Source organism: Mustelus asterias, chromosome 13, assembly GCF_964213995.1.
Source record: "Mustelus asterias chromosome 13, sMusAst1.hap1.1, whole genome shotgun sequence".
NCBI classification, from domain to species: Eukaryota; Metazoa; Chordata; class Chondrichthyes; order Carcharhiniformes; family Triakidae; genus Mustelus; species Mustelus asterias.
Window position 1 is genome coordinate 56145495 of NC_135813.1, and position 26574 is coordinate 56172068.

The 26574-nt window shown below is 43.9% G+C and overlaps 1 protein-coding gene across 2 annotated transcripts in view; it reads right to left on the minus strand.

The window, feature by feature from the left end:
* The window catches only part of LOC144502642 (protein PML-like), a 50886-nt gene that overhangs the window by 15876 nt on the left and 8436 nt on the right, over nucleotides 1-26574 (minus strand). For both annotated transcript variants that reach the window (XM_078226803.1, XM_078226802.1), the window contains 5 exons: nucleotides 17019-17529; nucleotides 11655-12238; nucleotides 10971-11011; nucleotides 9756-9900; nucleotides 1391-1590 (listed from right to left, as the gene is read on the minus strand). In XM_078226803.1, coding sequence (XP_078082929.1) covers nucleotides 1391-1590; nucleotides 9756-9900; nucleotides 10971-11011; nucleotides 11655-12238; nucleotides 17019-17529 — 1481 coding nt within the window. The remainder of the gene's footprint in view (nucleotides 1-1390; nucleotides 1591-9755; nucleotides 9901-10970; nucleotides 11012-11654; nucleotides 12239-17018; nucleotides 17530-26574) is intronic.

Below are 26574 nucleotides of genomic sequence, written 5' to 3' on the forward strand. Positions count from 1 at the left end.
GGGCAGGGGGGGGGGGGTGGAGAGTAAGAGCAGATGATTGCGTGGAGGTGGGGGGAGGAAGGAGGGCAGAAGGGGCTGATAAAACACAGGGGAGAGGAGGAGCCATTGATCGCGGTGGGGGGGGCCAACGATTGCGAGGGGATGGTGGGAGAAGGGACCATTGATCGCGGTGGGGGGGGGGGGGTTGGAGAAGGGGCCAAAGATTGCGTGGGTGTGTCAGAATGAATGCTGACTGTAATCAGGAGGTGGTGGAGGGGGATCCCTGAGACCTCTGTGGAGGAAAGTTTAGTGGAGTTGTGATCGGGGTGCCCTTTAAAGATGGCACCCCGATCTCTTGACAAGCCAGGTTTTGCCGGCATGTTTAGGCCCCACTCCCCCATATAATGGCATGAATCACACCCCTTTGATTTATTTTTGGCAGAGTGTGGTAGGATCTGGAGAGAAAACTGACCAGTTTCTCTGGAGTGAAACACACCAGTTTTCTGGCCAGAAACAACACTGCCATTTTTTTGGTAAGATTTAGTCCAACGTCAATGTTGCAGCAAATCTGTGCACAGCAAGCTGCAAGTTAACAGTCTACAGGTTATCTCTGACATTGCTGAAAACCATCACTGCCTATTCCAGACGATTGCCTATTCTTCCCAAATTGGCAGTGATAGACTCTGTACATGCAGCTTCAATTGCAGTACCCCTGAGAGAATGTTGTCCAGTGTTCAATCCCTTCCTCCCATGGAACTCCCCTGTGGCTGGTGTTGAAGGTGATATGGATTTCCTAACACTCTGCAATGATGCAAGTCCCTCTCACAGGCCTGCAGTGCTACCAGACCTGCCGTGCTGCTTATTCTACTGCATCTCCTTATTTAAGAATGGATATAAATACATTGAAAGCAGCTCAGAGAAGGCTCACCCGATTGATGCATGAGATAGGGGCTTATCCTGTGAGGAAAAGTTGGGCCGATACCCATCAGAGTTTAGAAGATTGAGACACATAAGATCCTGAGGGGCCTGATGGAGTGGATGCTAAAAGGATGTTTCCCTTGTGGGAAAAAATAGAACTAGGACACAGTTTAAAAATAAGAAGTCTCCCATTTAAGCCAGAGATTAGAAGAATTTTTTTCTCTCAGAGGGACATGAATCTTTGGAATTCTTTTCCCAAGAAAGTAGTGGAGGAGGGATCATTGAGTATTTTGAAAACAGAAGTAGATAGATTCTTGGCTAACAAGGGAGTCAAAGGTTATCGGGGTAGGTGGAAATGTGGAGTTGGGACCACAATCAGATCAGCCTTGATCTTACTGAATGGCGGAGCAGACTCGAGGTGCCAAATGGCCAACTGCTGTTCCTAATTCCTTTGTTTATATGACCTTTGAGACTATAAGGATGAGGTTAATACCTTCTGCTTCTGTATTAACTCGCATTGGAATGAAGGTCCACTTGGACACGTATCCCTTGTCCATGCACTGAAGCCAGGGCGCGGACTCAAAGGCTGCTCAGATCTCTCCTCTTTCTCTCCTGCCCATTCCAGCTGCTCTACCACATGTGTGAATGGCGCTCTGCAAGAATCCATGATGTCACTTGGTCCTGGGTAACAGCCTACAGGAAGAAACAAGAACAACCCATTACACTGCAACCTCCGGCAATGTCTTCATGGAGATAGAGATCTTGTCTACTTGCTGCTGCTACTCTTCAACAATCAACATGTCAAAACTGTGAAAGAGGGACACACAAAATTGGCTATCGGGATATGACTGGCATGTTGCAATCCAACTAAACATGTCTGCCCATTCACACTCTGCCAGTTCTGGTGCACAGACACCAACCATGATCGGGATATGATAGGAGGAGAGAAATCTGGGACAAATTCTGTCCAGGGGAGACTCCACCCTGGACGCTAGATAGGGAGCATGCTGCAGCAGTGGCCAGCACCACTTGCTTCCTGGTTTGGAAAGGTGTGTGGTTGGGACTCAGGGAGTCCAGGAGTCCAATGGGGATATAGACTAGTATCAGCATTCAGGCCCGATTCAGGGTGCAGAAGGCTCAAATTCTGGTTTGGCTGAAGCCCTCTCAGGCCTGAGATTAGGAGGTTGGATCCAGGACATTTCCAGCTGCCTGGAAGTGGGGATGAGAGGAGGGATCTGGACAGGTCTAAGTGCGTGGGGGTCCAGACAGCGGGCCGAGGAAGGATGGTTGAGGAAGACCTGAAAAAAGGATTGGGGACAGTGAACCAAGCAGATTGCTCAGGTCTTGCCTTCTCTTCCCACGTCCACTCCTTAAGTTTTGCTGGAAGGAAAGAGCTAGTTCTCAAGAAAGTAGAAAGATCTAAAGAAAGAAAAGCTAAAAAATAGAGTATGCAAATAAATTGGTGACTAACATAAAATACAAACGTCTTTCACAAACGGGGCGTCATAGTGGCACAGTGGTTAGCACCGTTGCCTCACAGCGCCAGGGACCCAGGTTCAATTCCCAGTTTGGGTCACTGTCTGTGCGAAGTCTGCACGTTCTCACTGTGTCTGCGTGGGTTTCCTCCCACAGTCCAAACGACATGCTGGTTAGATGCATTGGCCATGCTAAATTCTCCCTCAGTGTATCCGAACAGGTGCCAGAGTGTGACGACTGGGGGATTTTCACACAAACTTCATTGCAATGTTAATGGAAGTCTACTTGTAACACTAATAAATAAACTTTAAAATTTTAATAGTAATGGGGGGATGGTGGCGCAGTGATAATGTCACTATGCCAGCAATCCACAAGCCCAGGGGGCACAGGTTCAGATCCCACTATGGCAGCTGCGGGAATGTAAATTTAATTAATAAAAACACCTGGAATATAAAGCTGGCTCAGTAATGGTGACCATGACAACTATCATCAATTGTAATTAAAAACCCATCTGGTTCACAAATGTTTTTTAGAGAAAGAAACTTGCTCTCCTTACCTGGTCTGGCCTGTATGTGACTCCAGAACCACAGCAATGTGGTTGCCTCTTAACCGCCCTCTGAAATGGCCTAGCAAGTCACTCAGTTCAAGGGCAATTAGGGATGGGCAATAAATGCTGGCCCAGCCAGCGATGCCCATATCCCATGAAGGAATAAAGAAAAGAAAGTAAAAGAGTAGCTTGGGGGAGGAATGGTTAGCTCTATTGGCTGGATAGCTGTGGTTCAGAATAACACCATTAGTGCCAGGTTCGATCCCCTTTCTAGCTGGGGTAAGCTTGGACCTGTCTCCTCGACCATAATAAAATCACACTACAAGCCATGTTTTGGTGATCCTCAAATAATCAAGGATGTTACCTCAAGAAGAGAAGAAGGATAAGGTAATCAAAGGAATGCTGCACTGAATAGGGACAAAAATGGTCGTCTTGTGGAAGCTGAGTAGAAGGTTGAGGTACCAAATGAATACTTTGAATCTGTCTTCACTAAAGAAGAATATGTTGTCAATGTTGCAGTAATGGAGGAGGCAGTAGCAATAATAGATAAGATAAAGAGGATGGATGGTTGGCAGTCCTCAAGGTAGAAAAGTCACCCGGTGCTCTACCGCCCCTTATATATACAGTAATCAGAGGGAAGTTCATTTTGAAAAGCACAAGCTAATAAAAAATCAATCCTGATTTTCATTTATTTAAAAGGAAAATCATGTTTGGCAAACTTGATGGAGTTCTTTGGTAAAGTAGGTATTCATTCTGGGCATGACGCTTTAGGAAGGATGTCAAGGCCTTGGAGAGGGTGCAGAGGAGATTTACTAATGGTGCAGGAATTAAGAAATGTGGTGAGACTGATAAAAGTTGGGATTGCTCTCCCTAGCTCGGGAAAGGTTAAAGAGAGTTAGGGAGCTCGGGCTGTTCAAAATCATGAAAAGTTATTCAAGTAAATAAGGAGAAACTGTTTCCAATGGCAGAACGGTTGGTAAACACTGAGCACAATTTAAAGTGATTGGTTAAAGAAACAGAGGTTGTATGGGGAAAACATTGCTTTTCATGCAAGTGGCTTATAATGACCTGGACTAGATTTTCGACATGGAGGCAGGAAACAGGACCAGCATTTGTTGCCCATCCCTAATTGTCCTTGAACTTTGCTAGATGATTTCAGAGGGCCTTCAAGAGTAAACCACATTGCTGTGGGTCTGGAGTCACATGTAGACCAGACCAGGTAAGAGTGGCAGATTTCTTACCCTCAAGGACATTAGTAAACCAGATGGGTTTTTACACAATTGGGAATGTTTTCATGGTCATCATTAGACTTTAAATTCCAAATTTACTTTTAAAGAAAAATTTCAAAATCTGCCAAATTGGGATTTGAACCCAGATCCCCAGAGCATTACCTTGGATGTCTGGATTACTAGTCTAGTTATAATACCACTACACCACCACTTGTTTTAATACCACTATAATACCACTACACCACCACTTGTTATAATACCACTATAATACCACTACACCACCACTTGATAAGGAATTAGCAGAACATTTTGATTCAGGCCACCTCTAAATGAAATGTTATAAGACAGATTGGGTATGCGACATAAATAATCTGGCTACCCAAAAAAGGCAGAACACAGCCTGGATTTTAAAAAAGCCATTGAAATAACTATCACTGGAAAATACAGAAAAAGGGGTTCAGGACTACAGAGGGCGTCAAGCAGCGATGTCCTCCAGTTAGGAGGGGCCTCATGTAATCAGTCCCTCTCTCCATTCACATTGTCTGTACCTGTAAAGACTCGCATTCCAACTTCCAACATTATCTTGTAAATTGAGTCTGTGTCTATGTATGCCCGGTTTGTGAACACAACTCTTCACTCACCTGAAGAAGGAGCAACACTCCGAAAGCTTGTGCTACCAAATAAACCTGTTGGACTTCAACCTTATGTTGTGAAACTTCTTACTGTGCTTATCCCAGTCCAATGCCGGCATCTCCAAATCAAAAATAAAAGGGGCCAAGATCTATGTTGACCACAACAATACACTTAAAAATTTCAGAGCAAGACCAGTCCCATGCTCCCTTTGGAGGAAGTGGAAACTGAACCAAGGTGCCTTGAAAGTTTAGACATAATAAGGCTCATGCAATCTGCAGAATGGGCTGCGCCTGTAGTCCCCTTTCTTAAGCCGGAAAAGTTGATCCACCTCTTTGGGGACTATAAACTAACAGTCAATTGGGTTTCCAAACTTGATAGGTAACCCATGCCCAGAATCAAAGACCTGTACGCTATATTGCAGGTGGCCAGATATTCTCCAAGTAGGACATGAGCCACACCTATCTTCAACTTGAATTGGATGAGTCTTTTCAAAAATATGAGAGAATCAATACGCACAAGGGATTATACATATATACTCACTTGCCCTTCAGGGTCTTGTCAGCATGCACCATATTCCAAAGAGTTATTGAGAACATATTCCAAGGGCTACCCAGAGTGGCGGTGTATTTGGAAGACATCCTGGTCACAGGGGCTTAGAACAAGAGCACCTGACAAACTTAGAAGAGTATCTTGCAGAGATTCTCAAGAGCCGGAGTACACTTGAAGAAGGAAAAATGCATCTTTCAAGTGACTGAAGTGACCTACTTGGGGTACGAGGCAGATGGCAATAGGTTACATCCAGTAGAAGATAAAGTGAAGATCAAGGAAGCACCAACTCCAAGGAACATTAATCCTTCCTGGGATTAGTAAATCATTACAGAAAATTTATCCCAAATTTGTCTTCCATCCTAGTCTACTACAAAAATACCAAAGGTGGTTCTGGGAAATGCCATAGGCGGAGGCTTTTGACAAAGTTAAACAACAGTTACTGTCATCTAACTTCTGGGCCCATTTTGACCCCAAGAAAGAACTCGTTCTGACATGCAACACTTCTCCGTTCGGAATTGGGATGGTACATTCACATTGTTGGAACAACAGGGCAGAAAAGCCCCTTTTCCATACGCATTCATGGCCCTTTTGGATGCTGCACGGAGGTATTCTCAGATCGGAAAGGAAAGTTTGGTGATCATATTTGGTGTGAAAAAGTTCCATCAATACGTCTATGGCAGATGTTTCATAATAGTTACCAACACAAACCCTTATTGGGACTTTTTAAAGAACATAAGGCAATCTCCCCGATTGCCTCCGTCCAGATACACTGTTAAACCTTGTTACTTGTGGCCTATGAATACTTTCTAGAGCACCGCCCTGGACAACACGCTGAGTCGCTTCCTGTTGTCCTTTACCTGCATTAGAAGAGGGATTGATGACCCTGATTTTTTTGGAAACTCTGCCGGTGTCTGCAGGGCAAATTAGGTCCTGGACACAGAAGGATCCAATCTTGTCTAAAATAAGGCATATGATCTGACATGGTGGGTTCCAATGACAACCCTCAGAAGAAATTAAACCCTATCTGGCAAAGAAAGACAAGCTTAGTGTTGAGGACGGGATCATACTCTGGGGGTCCTGAGTAGTTGTCCTTGCCCAGGACAGCATCCGATATTAACAGAACTACATAATGGTCACTCTGAAGTATCTAAGATGAAAATACTGGCCCAGCCTCGACTCAGACATCATGGACTTGGTGAAGCGTTGTGATTTATGCCAAGAGAATCAAAAATTCCCTCTCTCAGCCTTCCTACGCCCATGGGAGTGGACTTTGCTGGGCCCTGTATGAGTTCCATGTTTTTAATCATAGATGCACACTCCAAGTGGTTGGAGGTGCACTGCATGGGCTCCACGATCTTTCATGCTATGATTGAGAAATTACAAGAAAGTTTCTGCATGCACGGAATACCAGAAGTCCTGGTCTCTGATAACAGCACGGCCTTTAGTAACAGTGATTTCCAGAACTCCGTGCTCTCCAATGGTATTCTCACATCTGGACTGTACCTTATCACCCGGACTAGTAGAACTTGTGGTGCAAGATTTCAAAAACGGCATGAAAAAGCAACCAGCAACATCCATGGAGGCCAACTCGACATGATTTTTGTTTGACCATAGGACCATGCCTCACACAATAACAAGAATTGATCCAGTGGAACTGCTAATGGGACAGCGGCTTCGTACAAGACTGTGCGGATTGTTCCCAAACCTGGCGGGGAGCATGGAGTCCCAACAAGAAAACCAGAAAAGAAAATCACAGTTCTGAAAGGGGAGAAAGAATATTTAAACAGAGGATCTGGTTCACATAAGGAATTTCGGCGATGGTCCCAACTGGGTCCCTGAAATTGTTAGGTTGAAAGCGGGGCCGATATCTTACGGGGCTAAAGTCTACGGCAAAATCATAAAGAAACATCTGAACCATCTCGGTACAGGGAGTCCACTCCCGAACAGGTCTCACTACCGCCATGGAGATGGCCATCTCCAGGGTCTACCCACAATGCGAAGCCGACCTATGTTAGCCCCACCAAAAAATGAGAACACGGACTCTGAGATGGAAGCAGAGGAAGCTGACATCCCAGCTAAAGTGGAACCTGAGGAGGAGCCCACATCAGTAATCTGTGACATTCCCGCTGGAAATAAAGGTCTCCCATTTCATTCACACTGCCAGATACGCCTTCAACAGACCTCAGACTGACTGCCAAGCGGTAGAAAGGACATTCTCATGGCAATGACCATTTTTGCTGGAACCGCAGGCAGTCTCCCCAAGTAAGAGTTGATTACGAAAGCCAGACTAAAGAAAAGTCTGGGCATTGATGGGACCTGCTTGATGGAGGTGGGAGCCTTGTTTGAATGGCCAAGGGGAGGGTTAAAGGGAAGGGGGTAATATGGCTTGGAGGGCAGGTTAGGAGACTGGGGTTCTCCAATGGACACAAGGGGCCCCCAAAAGAGGGCCCTCCCCCCATCCCTTGCCTGACATCAACTCGCCCTCTAAAAGCTGCTGGGCTTAGGACAAAATACTTACGCTGCCATTAATGGGCCACTTAAGGGCTTTAATAGGCTCATGAGTGGGCGGGGCCACCTGTAAAATTGGAGACAGGTCAGGAATGGGCTGAAAGACAGTATGCTGTGTACTCCATTGTAAAGCCCTGCCCACAGAACAACTTATGGCACACAAAGAGCCCATTTAGCCCATTGAGTCCATGGCATCGCCCCAGAGAGCAACCCAGTCATTCCCACTTGCCCACTCAGTCCCTGCAGGTTTAGTTCCATCAAGTATCCATCCAATTTCCTCCATTCCTCCCCACACACACACACACCGACCCCCCCACCCTCCCCCCGCCCATCCACCCAGGTCATCACCACGCACCACCAAGTTCTTCCTAGCATTCTCCCTGTATCCCTCACCCAAAATCATAAATCTGGTCCTTATACCCTCAGCTAGTGGGAACAGCTTATCTTGGTTTACCTTACCTAAACCTGTCATACACCTCTATCAAATCTCCCCTCAACCTCCTTTACTCCAAGGGGAACAATCCAGCTTCTCCAAGTTAACCTTGTAATTAAAATCCCCCCATCGCTGGAACCGTTCTGGTAAATCTCTTCTGCACCCTCTCAAAGACCCTCACATCCTTCCTAAAGTGTGGTGAGCAGAACTACATGTGACACTCTAGTTGGGCCTAACCAGAGCTTTAGAATGGTTCAGAATAACTTCCCTGCTTTTGTACTCAACACCTCTCTTTATAAAGTCCAAGATCCCATTTGCTTTGCTAACCACCCTTTCTCTATGTCCTGACACCTTCACAGATCGAAGCACATGGACCCCCAGGTTGCCCTGTTCCTGTACACTCTTTAGAACAGTCTATATTGCCACTCCCTATTCCATCTGCCAAAATACATCATATCCTGTGTAATTTAAATTTTCTTCATCTCCTCTCTGGCTTTTTTAATCTGAATCTGTAACCCCTGGTTACCAGTTCTCCTAGTAAGAAGTTTAACAACACCAGGTTAAAGTCCAACAGGTTTATTTGGTAGCAAAAGCCACACAAGCTTTCGAGGCTCTAAGCCCCTTCTTCAGGTGAGTGGGAATTCTGTTCACAAACAGAACTTATAAAGACACAGACTCAATTTACATGAATAATGGTTGGAATGCGAATACTTACAACTAATCCAGTCTTTAAGAAACAAAACAATGGGAGTGGAGAGAGCATCAAGACAGGCTAAAAAGATGTGTATTGTCTCCAGACAAGACAGCCAGTGAAACTCTGCGCCAGTGTAACTCCCACAGTTGCGTGGACCTGCAGAGTTTCACTGGCTGTCTTGTCTGGAGACAATACACATCTTTTTAGCCTGTCTTGATGCTCTCTCCACTCCCATTGTTTTGTTTCTTAAAGACTGGATTAGTTGTAAGTATTCGCATTCCAACCATTATTCATGTAAATTGAGTCTGTGTCTTTATAAGTTCTGTTTGTGAACAGAATTCCCACTCACCTGAAGAAGGGGCTTAGAGCCTCGAAAGCTTGTGTGGCTTTTGCTACCAAATAAACCTGTTGGACTTTAACCTGGTGTTGTTAAACTTCTTACTGTGTTTACCCCAGTCCAACGCCGGCATCTCCACATCATGACTACCAGTTCTCCTGACAGTGCAGTTTCTCCTTTACTACGCTATCAAAATCCTTCATAATTCTGAACATATTTCATTAAATCTTCTCTTTGCTTTCTCTACTCTAAGGGAAACAATTTCAGTTTCTTGACTTTCTTTACATAACTGTTGTCCCTCATCCCTGTAACCACTCTTGCAAATCTCCTTTACATCCTCTCTAAGACCTTGACATTGTCCCTAAAGTGTGGTTCCCAGAACTGGCCATACTACTCCAGCTGAGGTCGAATCAGTGATTTGCAAAGATGTCAAAAAGAAAAGAGATACTTACTGGATGGTGACACCACGTCTTCAAACTCATCCACATCAGTGCCATCCACAATTGCTCTGAGCAAAGGAGAGGAGTCCATCTCGTTCCTTGCTGGGAGCATCTCGAGGTTGGCCGAGCCCTCTCCTGTTAAAGATCTCTCCCTGTCCTAGAAATAGAAAAACAGTAGGGAATACTAGAGGAATTGATAGAGTGCTACTGTGACAAGAGTCCCACTTTCTTGGGGGCAACACAATACAAAGGCATTAGCCTGCCCTTTGAGTTTGTCAAACCAAATTGGAGCAAAGCTCATGGTGCCTCATGACGTCTGTCTTGTGCCTTCTAAGGGATACATATTATCATTTGCCATCCCTGAGGGGGAGCATCAAATCCTGTTCCTGTTTGACTCAGTTGATTGCCTCACTCAGATGTGTGAATGCTCAGAGGTGCAGAGTCTTTCAGATGAGACATTGAACCGAGGCCCTATCTACCCTCCCAGGTGCATATGTCACTACTTTGAGGTGGAGCAGGGGAGTACTCACTAGTGTCCGTCCTGACCATTTTCATCCCTCAGCCACGATCCCCAAAACATTCATCTAATTTGTTATTTGTGAGCAAATTGGCTGTTGCGCTACTGACATAACAACAGTGTGAATGCTTCCGATAACAGTAATCCATTGATCCGAAAGTGCTTTAGGACATCTGAATGCCTTTAATTTTCTCTATCTTCCACAGAGAAAAAGGCAAGTGAGCGATGGTTCTCTCAACTTGCAACATTTTCAGTTGCCTAGCAGCTTCTAGAGGGGTCTTGTGGTACAGTGGGTTAGTGCCCCTACCTCTGTACCACAATCTCTAGGTTCAAATCCCACTCCAGGACCTGATGGCCAAGGAAGGTGCATTCATAATGCAGCCAATATGGTTGAGCACCAACCTGTAAAATCCTTCCAACACACACCAATGGTATTCGGTAAGAGCAGGAGAAATTGCTGATCAGCCATGTGATAGAACGAACGTTGGAGCCTGTACCATCACTATCCATAGCTCCAAAATACAACATGAATGTTGCCACAGCAGCTTGGATTCGCTGAATGAACTATAATGCACATACACCAGCTTCTTCCAAAAACCAACCAGATTAATCTGCTCCAGCCCCTCGGAAATGTCTGCTCTTCTTATTAATCAAAGTTGGGTATCACATAAATGGTTAACCAATTAGATCACAGTTTACGTACTACTTACCAGCAGAATCTCCTCATCTTCTAAATCTTCCTCACTCTGCTCTGAAAGCAAGACAACAATCAGATGGAGGTGACTTGTTAATGAGGGGAATTCTCAGTAATGCAACAACACTGGTGCTCATTGCTCAGCAGAACATGAGGTCACATTTCAAAAGCACAACTGGATGAATTTAAGTGGAGCTCCTCAATCAAAATCAAAGCTATGATTCTATAAACAATACACATAGTAACAGAGAGAACTACAGTATTGCAGCTTCATCCATCAAACACTCCCAGGACAGGTACAACTTGGGGTTAGATACAGGGTAAAACTCCCTCTACACTGTCCCCATCAAACACTTCCAGGACAGGTACAGCACAGGGTTAGTTACAGAGTGAAGCTCCCTCTACACTGTCCCCATCAAACACTCCCAGGACAGGTACAACTTGGGGTTAGATACAGAGTAAAACTCCCTCTACACTGTCCCCATCAAACACTCCCAGGACAGGTACAACTTGGGGTTAGATACAGAGTAAAACTCGCTCTACACTGTCCCCATCAAACACTTCCAGGACAGGTACAGCACAGGGTTAGTTACAGAGTGAAGCTCCCACTACACTGTCCTCATCAAAAGCTCACAACATAGGGATTGACTGGGTTAGATATCGAGTAACGTTTCCTCTACATTTATTAAGTACCAGTTACCTTTCTTTGTGGTGAGATATCCGAGAAGATTCTGTGTTTCCAACGTGCATTCGGTAAACCTTTTCAAAGTGGCTTCCTTCGTCACATCAACTGGCATCTCTGCCATTAGGGCTGTAAATGCTGATCTGATTGTTTTATACATTTCTATCATCTCCTCATTAATGCCAAACTTCAGCATTATTTCTGCCAACTTTTTCCCGGCTGCCATTCTTTTAATTATTTGTTCTGTTTGTTTCAGGCTCTCATTCAGTTCACTCCCCTCCGAACTACACGCATCCTCCAGCACCTTCAGCAATTCCTCCCCTTGCTTATTGATCTTTTCTATTGTGGCAGAAGCCTTCTGTCTAATTAATGCTTCTGTGTTATTTTTCTCAATGTCCATGCTTTCCTCCAGCAATTTCAGTTGTGTGTAGGTTTCAGTAAATTTATTGTGATTTTCTTGGACTGTGTCCGCTATTTGTTTCAACTCTTCCTTCTTCAGGGCCACCTCCTGCTTAATGTCATGATAATGGTGCTCTGGGGAGATGTGATAAAGCAGCAGACAATTGCAGCAAATGCTCATGGAACACGTCTTACAGAAAAATCTGAAAATGAATCAATTACACAAAGGACAATGTGGTGAAATAGAGATTCAACAACTACTTGGATTTACAGAGCACCGCAACATACTGTAACATCCCAGGGTATTATCTCAAGCAAAATTTGATACCAAGCCACATAATGAGATATTTTTAGAATCGCAGAAATTTATGCCACAGAAAGAGGCCATTCATCCCATTGTGTCGGTGCCCAGACAAAAACCTAATCTCACTTTCCAATCTGGGATATTGTCTTGCACACCCACTCACCACCCCTGCCCCATCTGCAAGACATTTATTATAGAATGTCATCCTTTACCTCTAATTCAAGTACATGGACTAACAAACTCAGAAATGTCTTCTTAATGCTCTTTATTAAATCAAAAAAATAACATTTTTAAAAACCTTACATGAGATCGGTATTGATCATAACTCACTTGAAAGGGGCTTATCATCAGGAGGCTGCAAGTGTGTTGTCTTGACCACTGACACTAGCCTCAGTAAGACTACAGGCTGAAAACCCCAAAGAGTTGTCTCTCTGACAGGGTTAAATGTGGATACAATACATCATCATGTTCTGTCTATGTGCAGCTGATATATTACTTTGTTTAGTGGTAAGGTTAGCTGCTGTCATGTGTTGCACATTGTCATGAATGAGTTGTTTATTGCAGTCCAGGCATTAGGACTAGGACATAGGAGCAGCAGTTGGCCATTTAGCCCCTTGAACCTGCTCAGCCATTTAATAGGATCCTAACTGATCTGGTTGTAGTCTCAACTCCATTCCTGTCTGCACCCACATAACCCTTGACTCCCTTGTCAATAAAATAATCCAAATCAGCCTTGAATAAATTCAATGACCCAGCCTCCATTGCTTTCTTGGGAAGGGAATTCCACAAACTACTCACCAGCTGAGAGAAAGATTTTCTCCTGATCTCCATCTTAAAATGCAGACTTCTTAGTCCTAAACAAGTTCTAGCCTCTCCTGCAAGTAAAAACATCCTGGTCCATTCTATCAAGGCTCTTCAGGGATCTTACATATTTCAGTAAGATCACCTCTATTGCTTCATTCTTATGAATGCTTTCGGAAATAAGTACATGATATCAACAGGTTGCCCTTTATCAACCTTACTGCTTTCTCAAACAAAACCAATAAATTTGTTAAAAATATTTTCCTTTTACAATGTCATGTTGACTATGCCAAAACAAATTTTGATGCCCTAAGTATCCTGTTATCAGATTCCTGCAAATTTCCTATGACCGATGTTAGACTAACTAGTTCCTTGCTTTCTGTCTCCCTCCTTTCTTGAATAAAAGCATGAAATTAGCTTTTTGTCATTCTTTCACAGGATGTGGGCATCATTGGCTAGGTCTGCATTTTTATTACCTATCCCTAATTATCCTTGAGAAGGTGGTGGTCAGCCACCACTTTAACCGCTGCAGTCCATGTGGTAGAAGTACACCACAGTGCTGTTAGGGAGGGAGTTCCAGGATTTTGACTCAGCAACGTATTTCCAAGTCAGGATGATATGTGGCTTGGAGGGAGACCTGCAGGTACTGGTGTTCCCACGTATCTACTGCTTTTCTCCTTCTTGATGGTTTAGGTCACGAGTTTGGAAGATGCTATTTCCAATCCACCAAGACCCTTCTAGAATCTAAGGAATTTTTCAAGATTATAGCCAATGTCTCTACTATCTCTGCAGCCTCTTCTTTTAAGACCCTAGGATGCAGGTCATCTGGTCCTGGGAACTTGTCAGCCTTTACATCAGATAGTTTTCCCAGCACCATTTCTCTAGTGATGGTGGTTGTTTTAAGTTCCTCTCTCCTGTTCATTTTCAATTATCTTTGGGAAGTTTTCTAAGTCCTCTACAGTGAAGACAGACACAAAATACCTGTTCAACAGCTTTACTATTTCCTTGTTTTCCATTATTAACTCACTTTCTAGAGGATCAACACTGGCTTTAGTTACTCTTTTCTTACTTAAATATTTGTCGAACCTCTTACTGTTTTTATCTTTCTGTCATATTCTATTTTCTCTCTCATTTTTTTTAGTCATTCTTTGTTAGCTCTTATAATTTGACCGATCTTTTGACTCACCCCTAATCTTCACAGATTTTTACAATGTTTCTTTCAATTTGATTCTCTCCTTAACTTTCTTATTCAGCCTTGGATGATGCAACCTTCTCATAGAGTCTTTCGTTCTCACTGGGATAAATTTTTGTTGAGATTTATTAAATATCTCCTGCCATTGCATCTCCACTGTCCTACTGTTTAACCTAGTTTCCCAATTCATTCTCCTGTCCCTGACCAAATCAGAAAGCCCAATCTTAAGTTGTGTGATTACCTCCTGGTACAAAGTGTCCAGATAACTTTCCCCTTTCAGATGCATTGCAGCATCTACAGCTTGGCCCCAGCTCAATGACTCTGAGCTGAAGCTCCTCCAGCCGCAGTCACTTTCTGCAGACTTGAGGAGCTTTGGCTCAGAGTCACTGAGCTGGAGGCTAAGCTGCGGATACTGTGATTCTTACATGAGTGTTCATTATCAAAACATAGGAACAGGAGGAGCCCCTTGAGCTTATTCTGCCATTCAACAAGATCATGGTTGATCAGTGACCTAACCTTTGCCATGTCAACTTTAGTTAACAAAATATATATCAATAAAATTAATCGTTCATCTAGGTACCAATTACCATTTGCAAAACAGAGTTCCAAACTTCTACCATCCTTTGTGAGAAAATGTGTTTCCTAATTTCACTCCCGAAAGATTTGGTTCTAATTTTTAGACTATGGCCCAAGTGCCAGGCTCACCAACCAAATTAAATCAATCTACTTTTTCTGTTTCCCTTTAAATCTTCAATCAAATCACCTTTCATCTCCTATATTCCAGGAAATACAATCCTTGTTTGTGTAATCTTTCCTTGAAATTTAACCCTGGGATTCCCAGTAAATCTTCACTGTACTCCCTCCAAATATATCTTTTCTGTGATGCCCAGAACTGCTCACAGTGACTCCAGCTATGGCTTAAGAAGGGCTTTGTACAGCTGAAGCTTGTCTTCTGGAGTTTAGACCTTCTGGATATAAAGGCATTAGCCTTTTCATTATTTCTGTATCCATTCATCACATCTTCAAAAATTAATTGAGATTTGTCAGATATAACCAATTCTTTACAAATCCACATTGGCTCTCTCTGATCAGCTGAAAATTTTCAAGGTGATCCTTCATTATAGACTCTAATTTTCTGATAACAGATGCTAGACTCGCTGCTCTATAATTCCCTGGTTTTCCTCCCTGATCTTTCTTAAACAGCAGAGTGACATGCACAATTTTCCTATCTAAAATAGGTTTCCAAATGGCGAGAACTTTGGAAGTTTATAGTTAGAACATTGGCAGTGTTCTCATGTAATTTCTTTAAACCTGGGATGGAAATATCTGGTCTTGGGGATTTGTCACTTGTTAGTTTAATAGTTTTCTTCATTATTGTTATTTTGTTTACAATCATTCGGGTTATCCCTGTCCCTGATTCAATATGAGTTTCTTCAGAATATCTGGCATGTTGATCTCTTCCCCCATTGTAAATACTGACACAAAGTCATCATTCAACATCGCCGCCATTTTCGTATTTGCATCAACAACTTCAATGAGTCACATTGCTCCTGAGAACCCTCCTTTTCCTAACATCATTGTAATTTTAAACATTTTTTGTGCTGCTTTAGATATTTCCTTTCTCATTTTCTTTCTGTGCCTCTTTCTGTTTTGTCATGCTTTGCTGTTGTTGGTATTTTTCCTATTTGCCAGGATTTGGGAGTTCTTTTGTATTTTTGTATGCTTTTTCTTTTAGTTTTACATTGTCTCTGAACCTCTTCAGTTTTCCATGGCCGTCATTTTTTGGCAAGTGGGACTCCTGTCCTTTAAAGTACAAATTGGTTTTGTATCACATTTATTTTTTCTGAACACCTCCCTGAATTGCCCAGTTTACTGTGGACAGTCTCTGTCTCATTCCATTGAAGTGGCGATGCCGGCGTTGGACTGGGGTAAACACAGTAAGGAGTCTAACAACACCAGGTTAAAATCCAACAGGTTTATTTGGAAGCAAACGCCACTAGCTTTCGGAGCGCTGCTCCTTCGTCAGGTGAGTGGGAGATCTGCTCTCAAACAGCATATGCCCTGTTTGCTGTTTGAGAGCAGATCTCCCACTCACCTGACGAAGGAGCAGCGCTCCGAAAGCTAGTGGTGTTTGCTACCAAATAAACCTGTTAGACTTTAACCTGGTGTTGTTAGACTCCTTACTGTGTCATTCCATTGAAGTCAGCCTTAGCTAAATCTAGGATTTTAGTAACTGCTTCTTGTTTCTCCCTTTCAAATACAACTTGACCATATTATGATCATTGTTACTTAAATGTTCAAACATTGTTGGGCTGTTAATAAACTTGGCTCATTACTCATTTACTCTCTGTAACCTTGTTTCTTCCAAGGTGCATCCATAACCCTTTTTGTACTCCCTCCATCTTTTTGACTGATTAATTTGTACTTCCTTTATTTCTTGCCTCTTCAAATGGACTGTTAATTAGGTAGTCAGTTTGATAATGTAGGCCTCACCTGCATTGCCACTGCAGAATATGCCTTTAGTGGTGGATATATATTAAAGTCACAATGGCAGTTTGGCCTGGAATTCCTATACTTACAACCAACAACATTCTTAATTAGGGGACCATACATGGTGTAAGCACTCCTGAAAGACAAAATGGTAGGCAGCATATAATCTGTGGGATCATTCTCTGTATGGTATTACCTAATATGCTGCTCCTTGTGGTCTGGACAAATGGTCTCTTTCCCTTTCCTTGCCAAAATAACAAAGTCTTCACAGCCAAGCATTCTCAGATCATCCAGGGTCTTCACCAAGTGCCCATATCTCTCCGTTAACAGTTGGTGGGAATGGCAACATCTCAGGCACAAGAGCCGGTTGCACTCGAAGCACAGGGAGGTGGCAGGCCTGTCGTCCCCACAGGCCTGGCACAGACTACACCAGATGTCCAACCCCATTCCAATCCTCTCCCTTAACTGCAGCTTGCTCAGCAAGTTTACAACAAACATGTTGTCCTGTAAGCTTGTGATGTCTCCAACTGTGGGGGCACTGCAGACAGGACAGGTAGAAGCACTTTGACTTGCCCACTCATTCCGTAGGCACTCCTGGCAAATGCTGTGCAGACACGGGAGAAGCTTGGGTCTGTCGAGCTGTTTATGGCAAACTCCACACTCAAGTTTCTCAGACACGAGACTCTCCTCAGATGCAGTTTCCGCCACTTTAACAAAGAAAAGACATTGAAATAAACAGCATGGTTTTTTGATAAAGAGACATGAATGGACAGACATTATGAAGAATTAAACCATTAGGACAATCCTTTATTCAGACAGACATTCTCGGTCACAGCAGAATCCCTGTACAGATCCACTCACCATCTGAACTAATGCTTTGTTCTTTCACTTTATAACATCTGCTGTCTGGGCTCACTTTCAGCAGCATTTCTTCCCTTAGTAACAACAACATACATTTATACAGTGACTCAAATATACTGCTACCTCCACAACATAGGAGAAAGGCTCTGGCCCTTCACTGTATAATCAGAAAAAAACTGACACTGGGACAAAGAAAGAGACATTAGGACAGGGAAACAAAAGCTTGGGCAAAGATGTTTCAAGGGTCGTCCTAAAGGAGGAGTGAGGGGGGCAGGGGCTAAGGCAAGGAGGAGAGAATTCCGGAGTTTTGGACCTGTCAGCTGAAGGCAAGGTCACTAAGGAGGCAAAGGAAATCAGGGATATGTAAGGGACCAGAGTTGGAGGAACGGAAGATCTCAGAGTGTTGTGGGCTTGATGGAGACTTTAGAGGGAGGGAGGCCACATGAGATTTGAAAACAAAACAAGTTTAAAATCGAGGCAAAGCTGGACCAGGAGCCAATCAAGATCAGCAGCAGGCTCAGGACTTGGAGAGATTTAAGAAATAGGCAGCATAAGTAGGCATGGATAAGGTGAAGTTTACAAAAGAATGAGAGGCTGAGCTGGAGAGTATTTAAATAATTAAGTCTGGAGATGACAAAGGTACAGATGAGGACTTCAGCAGCAGATGAGCTAAGGCAGGGTGGGGAAAGGCCATACATTATGAAGGCAGAAGTAATTGGTAATTGAGAAGACCTTGGGGTAGCAAGTACAGCTCATGGTCCAATAGGAGACCGAGGTTATTAAAGGGTTCAGCCAGAAAGAACAATGGGATCAGTGGTCAGTAAACCAAACTGCCAGATGAAGAACATGACTAAGGTTATTCAGAGTATCCATACAGTGATACGTTGCCCAGCCAAACTAAATATTTAATCACTGAATAAATTAACCAATTAAACAATATACAAGAACACAATCTGGCTCAGATTCCACTGGGACCTAATGACCAAATGACTTTTGTTTGTAACATGCACAGAAACACCTGTTTGAAAGGTAGCAGCTTTGCTCTCCTGCGTTGACGATGCGCAGGTGAACCACACTGGTTTGGTTTGACTCCATGGGAACCAATTATATTAACAATGAAGCTTTGACGTAATGAAGGATTAGTGTTTGATGCAGCTTAAATTAGGTCCCTGCAGCTTCACGCCTGTAAAAGATACACTTGGTTAATAAGAACATTGGACCATTGAAGTCACAGGAGTGTATCAATTTCTGTAACTTCTGGAAGCATCTGGAATAAACTAGAGTGATCAACCACCCATCCATAAGGCACTAGTTTTAATTTTAAGTATTTATATCTATATTTTAACTGTTATTGTAGGGGATTATGATACCAAGCTTGGAAACGTAATAAATAGTGAGGAAGAAAGTTACAGATTTCAGGAGGGAACAGACAGGCTGTGAGATGGGCAACCACAGGAGGAACAAAATTTACACAAAAATTTACAGAACAGAAAGGTAATTTGGTGTATTTAGTTTGAGCTATCCAATTAGTCCCATTCACTGCTCTTTCCCCATAACCCTGCCAATCTTTCCTTTTCAAGTATTTGCTCTGAATGTTCATATTAAATCTGCTTCCACCACCCTTTCAGACAGTGTACTCCTGACGCTAATGACTCACACACTGCAGGAAAAGATCTCATCTTTTTTTTCTCTTTCCCCCCCCCCCCCCGGGTCTTTTTACCAATGATTTGTGTGTGCCGGTTACTGAGTTCTCTGCCAGTTTCTCCCTATTTACTCTATCAACACTGTTCATCATTTTAAATATCCCTATTAAGGCCCGGGGTTTTGTGGAGCTGGGTCAAGTTGGGAGGCCTTTATAAACGATGGACAGAATCCGATTCCACAGTTATTGCCCCCATTCCCATTTCCAGCAATTTTCACCAAATGTAGAAAAGTTTAGATTTCATAGAAACATACAAATTAAGAGCAGGAGTAGGCCACTCGGCCCCTCAAGCCTGTTTCACCATTCAATAAGATCATGGCTGATCTGATTGTAACCTCAACCGCACATTCCTGCTTATCCTTGATAACCTTTCACCCTCTTGTTCATCAAGAATTTATCTGGCTCTGCCTTAAAAATATTCAAAGACTTTGTATTTGCTGCCATTGAAGAAGAGTTCCAGCAACTCATGATCCTCAGAGAAAACATTGTTCCTCATCTCTGCTTTAAATGAGTGAACACAGTAAGAGTTTTAACAACACCAGGTTAAAGTCCAACTGGTTTATTTGGTAGCAACTTGGAGATCCTCTCCAATTGGTTAAATGAGTGACCCCTAGTTCTAGATTCTCCATTAAGAGGAAACACCTAGACAACAAAGACACCTATGTCAGACTCCTATTTATTAGGGTAGGGCAGTGGATGTCATCTACATGCACTTCCGTAAGGCCTTTAACAAAGTCCCTCATGGCGGACTGGTGCAGAAGGTGAAGTCGCATGGGATCAGAGGTGAGCTGGCAAGGTGGATACAGAACTGGCTCAGTCATAGAAATGATGTGGAGATGCCGGCGTTGGACTGGGGTAAACACAGTAAGAAGTTTAACAACACCAGGTTAAAGTCCAACAGGTTTATTTGGTAGCAAAAGCCACACAAGCTTTCGAAGCTCTAAGCCCCTTCTTCAGGTGAGTGGGAATTCTGTTCACAAACAGAGTTTATAAAGACACAGACTCAATTTACATGAATAATGGTTGGAATGCGAATGCGAATAATCTCAGCCGAGGGCTTAATTTTTGCCCCACCACCAAAATAGACCCCATCAGTCTCGCAGCAGACACAGAGGAATTCATCAGGCGAATGAGGCTGAGGGAGTTCTTCCACAAACCCCAAGAGGCCAACAACGAACACAATGAGACAGCCAATGAACCGGAACAGCCGACAGAGAGATCCGCAGTGCATCCGAAGAGGAAAGAGTCGAATTGAACTCCTCCGGAAGGCCGCTGCCCTCGACTTGACATGTATGCCCAAGCCGTCAGGAGGTGCGTCAACACCAAATTCATCAGCCGCACTCACAAGACAGCCCCGAACATCACCCAAGCACAACGTAACGCCATCCACGCTCTCAAGACCAACCGCAACATTGTCATCAAACCAGCAGACAAAGGAGGGGCCATCGTCATACTGAACAGAACAGATTACTGCAAAGAAGTATACCGACAACTCAACAACGAGGAACACTACAGACAGTTACCTGCAGATCCGACCAAAGAACACACCCGTCAACTCAACACTCTGATCAAGACCTTTGATCCGGACCTTCAGAACACCCTCCGTGCTCTCATCCCACGCACTCCCCGCGTTGGAGATCTCTACTGCCTCCTGAAGATACACAAGGCAAACACACCCGGCCGTCCCATCGTATCGGGCAATGGGACCCTGTGCGAGAACCTCTCCGGCTATGTCGAGGGCATCCTGAAACCCATTGTACAAAGAACCCCCAGCTTTTGTCGCGACACGACGGACTTCCTACAGAAACTCGGCACACATGGAGCAGTTGAACCAGGAGCGCTTCTCGTCACAATGGATGTCTCGGCACTCTACACCAGCATCCCCCATGACGATGGCATTGCTGCAACGGCCTCAGTGCTCAGCGCCAACAACTGCCAGTTTCCAGATGCAACTTTACATCTCATCCGCTTCATCCTGGACCACAATATCTTCACCTTCAACAACCAGTTCTTCATCCAGACACACGGAACAGCCATGGGGACCAAATTTGCACCTCAATATGCCAACATCTTCATGCACAGGTTCGAACAAGACTTCTTCACCGCACGGGACCTTCAACCGATGCTATACACTAGATACATCGATGACATTTTCTTCCTTTGGACTCATGGTGAACAATCACTGAAACAACTCTATGATGACATCAACAAGTTCCATCCCACCATCAGGCTCACCATAGACTACTCTCCGGAATCGGCTGCATTCTTGGACACGCGCATCTCCATTAAGGACGGTCACCTCAGCACCTCACTGTACCGCAAGCCCACGGATAACCTCACGATGCTCCACTTCTCCAGCTTCCACCCTAAACACGTTAAAGAAGCCATCCCCTACGGACAAGCCCTCCGTATACACAGGATCTGCTCGGATGAGGAGGATCACAACAGACACCTCCAGACGCTGAAAGGTGCCCTCATAAGAACAGGATATGGCGCTAGACTCATTGATCAACAGTTCCAACGCGCCACAGCGAAAAACCGCACCGACCTCCTCAGAAGACAAACACGGGACACAGTGGACAGAGTACCCTTCATTGTCCAGTAATTCCCCGGAGCGGAGAAGCTACGGCATCTCCTCCGGAGCCTTCAACATGTCATTGATGAAGACGAACATCTCGCCAAGGCCATCCCCACACCCCCACTTCTTGCCTTCAAACAACCGCACAACCTCAAACAGACCATTGTCCGCAGCAAACTACCCAGCCTTCAGGAGAACAGTGACCAAGACACCACACAACCCTGCCACAGCAACCTCTGCAAGACGTGCCGGATCATCGACACAGATGCCATCATCTCACGTGAGAACACCATCCACCAGGTACACGGTACATACTCTTGCAACTCGGCCAACGTTGTCTACCTGATACGCTGCAAGAAAGGATGTCCCGAGGCATGGTACATTGGGGAAACTATGCAGACGCTGCGACAACGGATGAATGAACACCGCTCGACAATCACCAGGCAAGACTGTTCTCTTCCTGTTGGGGAGCACTTCAGCGGTCACGGGCATTCGGCCTCTGATATTCGGGTAAGCGTTCTCCAAGGCGGCCTTCGCGACACACGACAGCGCAGAGTTGCTGAGCAGAAACTGATAGCCAAGTTCCGCACACACGCGGACGGCCTCAACCGGGATATTGGGTTCATGTCACACTATTTGTAATGCCCACAGTTGCGTGGACCTGCAGAGTTTCACTGGCTGTCTTGTCTGGAGACAATACACATCTTTTTAGCCTGTCTTGATGCTCTCTCCACTCCCATTGTTTTGTTTCTTAAAGACTTGATTAGTTGTAAGTATTCGCATTCCAACCATTATTCATGTAAATTGAGTCTGTGTCTTTATAAACTCTGTTTGTGAACAGAATTCCCACTCACCTGAAGAAGGGGCTTAGAGCTTCGAAAGCTTGTGTGGCTTTTGCTACCAAATAAACCTGTTGGACTTTAACCTGGTGTTGTTAAACTTCTTACTCAGTCATAGAAGACAGAGGGTAGCAGTGGAAGGGTGTGTTTCTGAATGGAGGGCTGTGACAAGTGGCTTTCCTCAGGGATCAGTGCTGGGACCTTTGCTGTTCGTAATATATATAAATGATTTGGAGGAAAATGTAACTGGATTGATTAGTAAGTTTGCGGATGACACAAAGGTTGGTGAATTTGCGGATAGCGATGAGGACCATCAGAGGATACAGCAGGTATAGATAGGTTGGAGGCCTGGGCGGAGAGATGGCAGATGGAGTTTAATCCGGACAAAGTGAGGTAATGCATTTTGGAAGGTCTAATAAAGATAGAAAATATACAGTAAATGGCAGAACCCTTAAGAGCATTGAAAGGCTGAGGAATCTGGGTGTACAGATACACAGGTCACTGAAAGTGGCAAAGCAGGTGGAGAAGGTAGTCAAGAAGGCATACGGCATGCTTGCCTTCATCGGCCGGGGCACTGAGTTGAAAAATTGTCATGTTGCAGCTTTATAGAACCTTAGTTAGGCCGCACTTGGAATTTAGTGTTCAATTCTGGTCACCACACTACCAGAAGGATGTGGAGGCTTTGGATAGGGTAAAGAAAAGATTTACCAGGATGTTGCCTGGCATGGAGAGCATTAGCTATGAGGAGAGGTTGGAGAAACTTGGTTTGTTCTCACTGGAACGACGAGGTTGAGGGGTGACCTGATAGAAGTCTACAAGATTATGAGGGGCATGGACAGAGTGGATAGTCAGAAGCTTTTTCCCAAGGTGGAAGAGTCAATTACTAGGGGGCATAGGTTTAAAGTACAAGGGGCAAGGTTTAAAGGAGATGTACGAGGCAAGTTTTTTTTTTACACAGAGGGTGGTGGGTGTCTGGAACTCGCTGCCGGGGGAAGATAGTGGAAGCAGATACAATAGTGAATTTTAAGGGGCGTCTGGACAAATACACGAATAGGATGGTAATAGAGGGATATGGTCCCCGGAAGGGTAGGGGGTTTTAGTTAAGTCGGGCAGCATGGTCGGTGCAGGCTTGGAAGGCCGAAGGGCCTGTTCCTGTGCTGTAATTTTCTTTGTTCTTTGTATTAACTACAGCTCAGCCTTCGACATCATTATTCCTACAAAACGCATCTCCAAATTCTGTGACCTGGGGCTCGGCTCCTCCCTCTGCGACTGGATCCTGAACTTCCTAACCCACAGACCACAATCAGTAAGGATAGGCAGCAACACTTCCTCCACGGTCATCCTCAACACCGGCGCCCCACAAGGCTGTGTCCTCAGCCCCTTACTATACTCCTTATACACCTATGACTGTGTGGCCAAATTCCCCTCCAACTTAATTTTCAAGTTTGCTGATGACACCACCGTAGTGGGTCAGATCTCAAACGCTGGTGACACGGATTACAAGAAAGAGGTAGAGAATGTGGTGAACTGGTGGACGAACAATAGTCTCTCCCTCAATGTCAACAAAACGAAGGAGATAATCATCAGCTTCAGGAAGTGTAGTAGAGGACAAGCCCCTGTCTACATCAACAGGGACAAAGTAAAAATGGTCGAGAGCTTCAGGTTTCTAGGTGTCCAGATTATCAACAACCTGTCCTCGTTCCTCCATGTCGATGCTGTAGTTAAGAGTAAACCTCTGAACTACACCTAACATATTTACATCTTTCCTTAAAATAAGGAGACTAATACTGTACACAATACTCCAGATGTGGTCTCACCAGTGCTTTGTACAACTGAAGCATACTATTTATAATCAAATTCCCAGACAATAAATGATAACATTCTATTCGCTTTCCTAATTATGTGCTGTACCTGTACATTAGCCTTTTGTGACTCATGCACTAGGACATCCAGATCCCTCTACACCTCAGAGCTCTGCATTCCTTCACCATTTAGATTTACAAATTCTTCCTGCCAAAATGGACAATTTTACATTTGTCCACATTATGTTCAATTTGCCAGACTTATGCCTACTCACATAACCTGTGTGTCTGTGTAGCCTCCTTACGACCACTTCACAATTTACTTTCTTACCTATCTTTGTATCATCAGCAAATTTACATCTGGGGAGGGGAGGGCCTGGATGGGATGCTCTTTTGGGGACTGAGTGGAGGCTTGATGGGCTGGATGGCTTCTTTCTGCACTGCAGGGGTTTAATGGTAAGTTCTACCCACTTTGTAATTTTCATTAACTTCACACAGTTTTAAGGCTATAAGCAACTTTACCATTCTATCATTTCTTTTAAAATTAAAGTAACTCATTTCCAATTAATCACAATGAAAAAAACATCACCCAGCAAATGACCTGTACAAAGAAACAGCCACTGATAGGGATCTGATTTAATGAGGAATTTGCACCAATTAAACAAAGTCTGAGATGACGCACTCAAGGTGTCATTACTTCCCCATATCCTGAGCAAATGGGCAAGGACTAAGCCTTGTCTTGTCAGCTTGGATCGGGAATGTTTCACTTGATGAGACTCTGAATTGGACTTGATTGGACTGAATTGGATATATAAACAAAAAAAAATGGGCAAGGACTATATCCTAAAACACCCTTTTATCTTAACAAGAAGTCGTAAAAATAACAGAAACATTATAATGAGAGGGCCAGTCAGGGGACAATAGGAAATTACATTAATCGATGACTATTACCTTGAGAAATCTATCAGAAATTGATCATGCACCACTTAGACCAATCACAGATTAATCACATGCCCCTTAAGCCAATGAGGAGATAGGCCAATCAGAATGTAATAACATAATTGATCATGGTTGTGGTTTGGAAAGAGTTAATAAGCAGTAACTTTCACTTTGGATTCTATGGACCAAGGTTTGAAACTGAAGTTTGCAAAGCTTGCTGGCCACAGGGAAGCAGAAGAAATGGAGAGTGAACAGAGATCCAGTGTCAACCTGCACCCAAAGCTGAACTGTGAAACAAGAACTGTCGGACTCCTGTAAAGTCTCTGCCCTGTTTTGATAAGTATTAATTTATAACTCATTAAGGTTTCCTGAGTTAATTCACCAAACTGTCTCCTGTTACCTATGTGGTTAATTTCTTAAATGAACAAAATTGAATTTAAGTTCAAATAGTACCAGAATTTGGATAAGTGTGTGGATAGCAAGTCCACATGCAGCATTTCTGCCCTTGCTTTCTCCACTGTGCATGTGCACATTTCAAACCTCCTGCAGTTTTAATGGAATCAGTAAGATAAAAGCAAAATACTGCGGATGCTCTGACGAAGGGTCATCCAGACTCGAAACATTGGTTCTATTCTCTCTCCACAGATGTTGTCGGACCTGCTGAGATTTTCCAGCATTTTTTGTTCAATGGAGTCAGGCCTGTTCTGTTAGGATATGTGGATGTTGGCAAGAAGAATAATGAACCACAGGGAATGCTAGTGGCCAGTTGGGAACCAAAGAAAAAACAGCCATTCCATATTCCCTTTGAATTACATTGTCCTTCTCACCTCTCATAAAACTGTCTATCACAGCTATTCAGTTTCAATTTCAAAAGCTGGTGTCCACTTTAGATCTTAGTCTTGTGTATATAATCACACACATTGAAAAGAGAGAAAATGTTATTTACAAGATTCAGAGAAGTCAAACAATGGTTGCACTCCCCTCTGCAGCTGTGTCAAATATTGCCTGCTGAGAACAAATGAACATAAGAA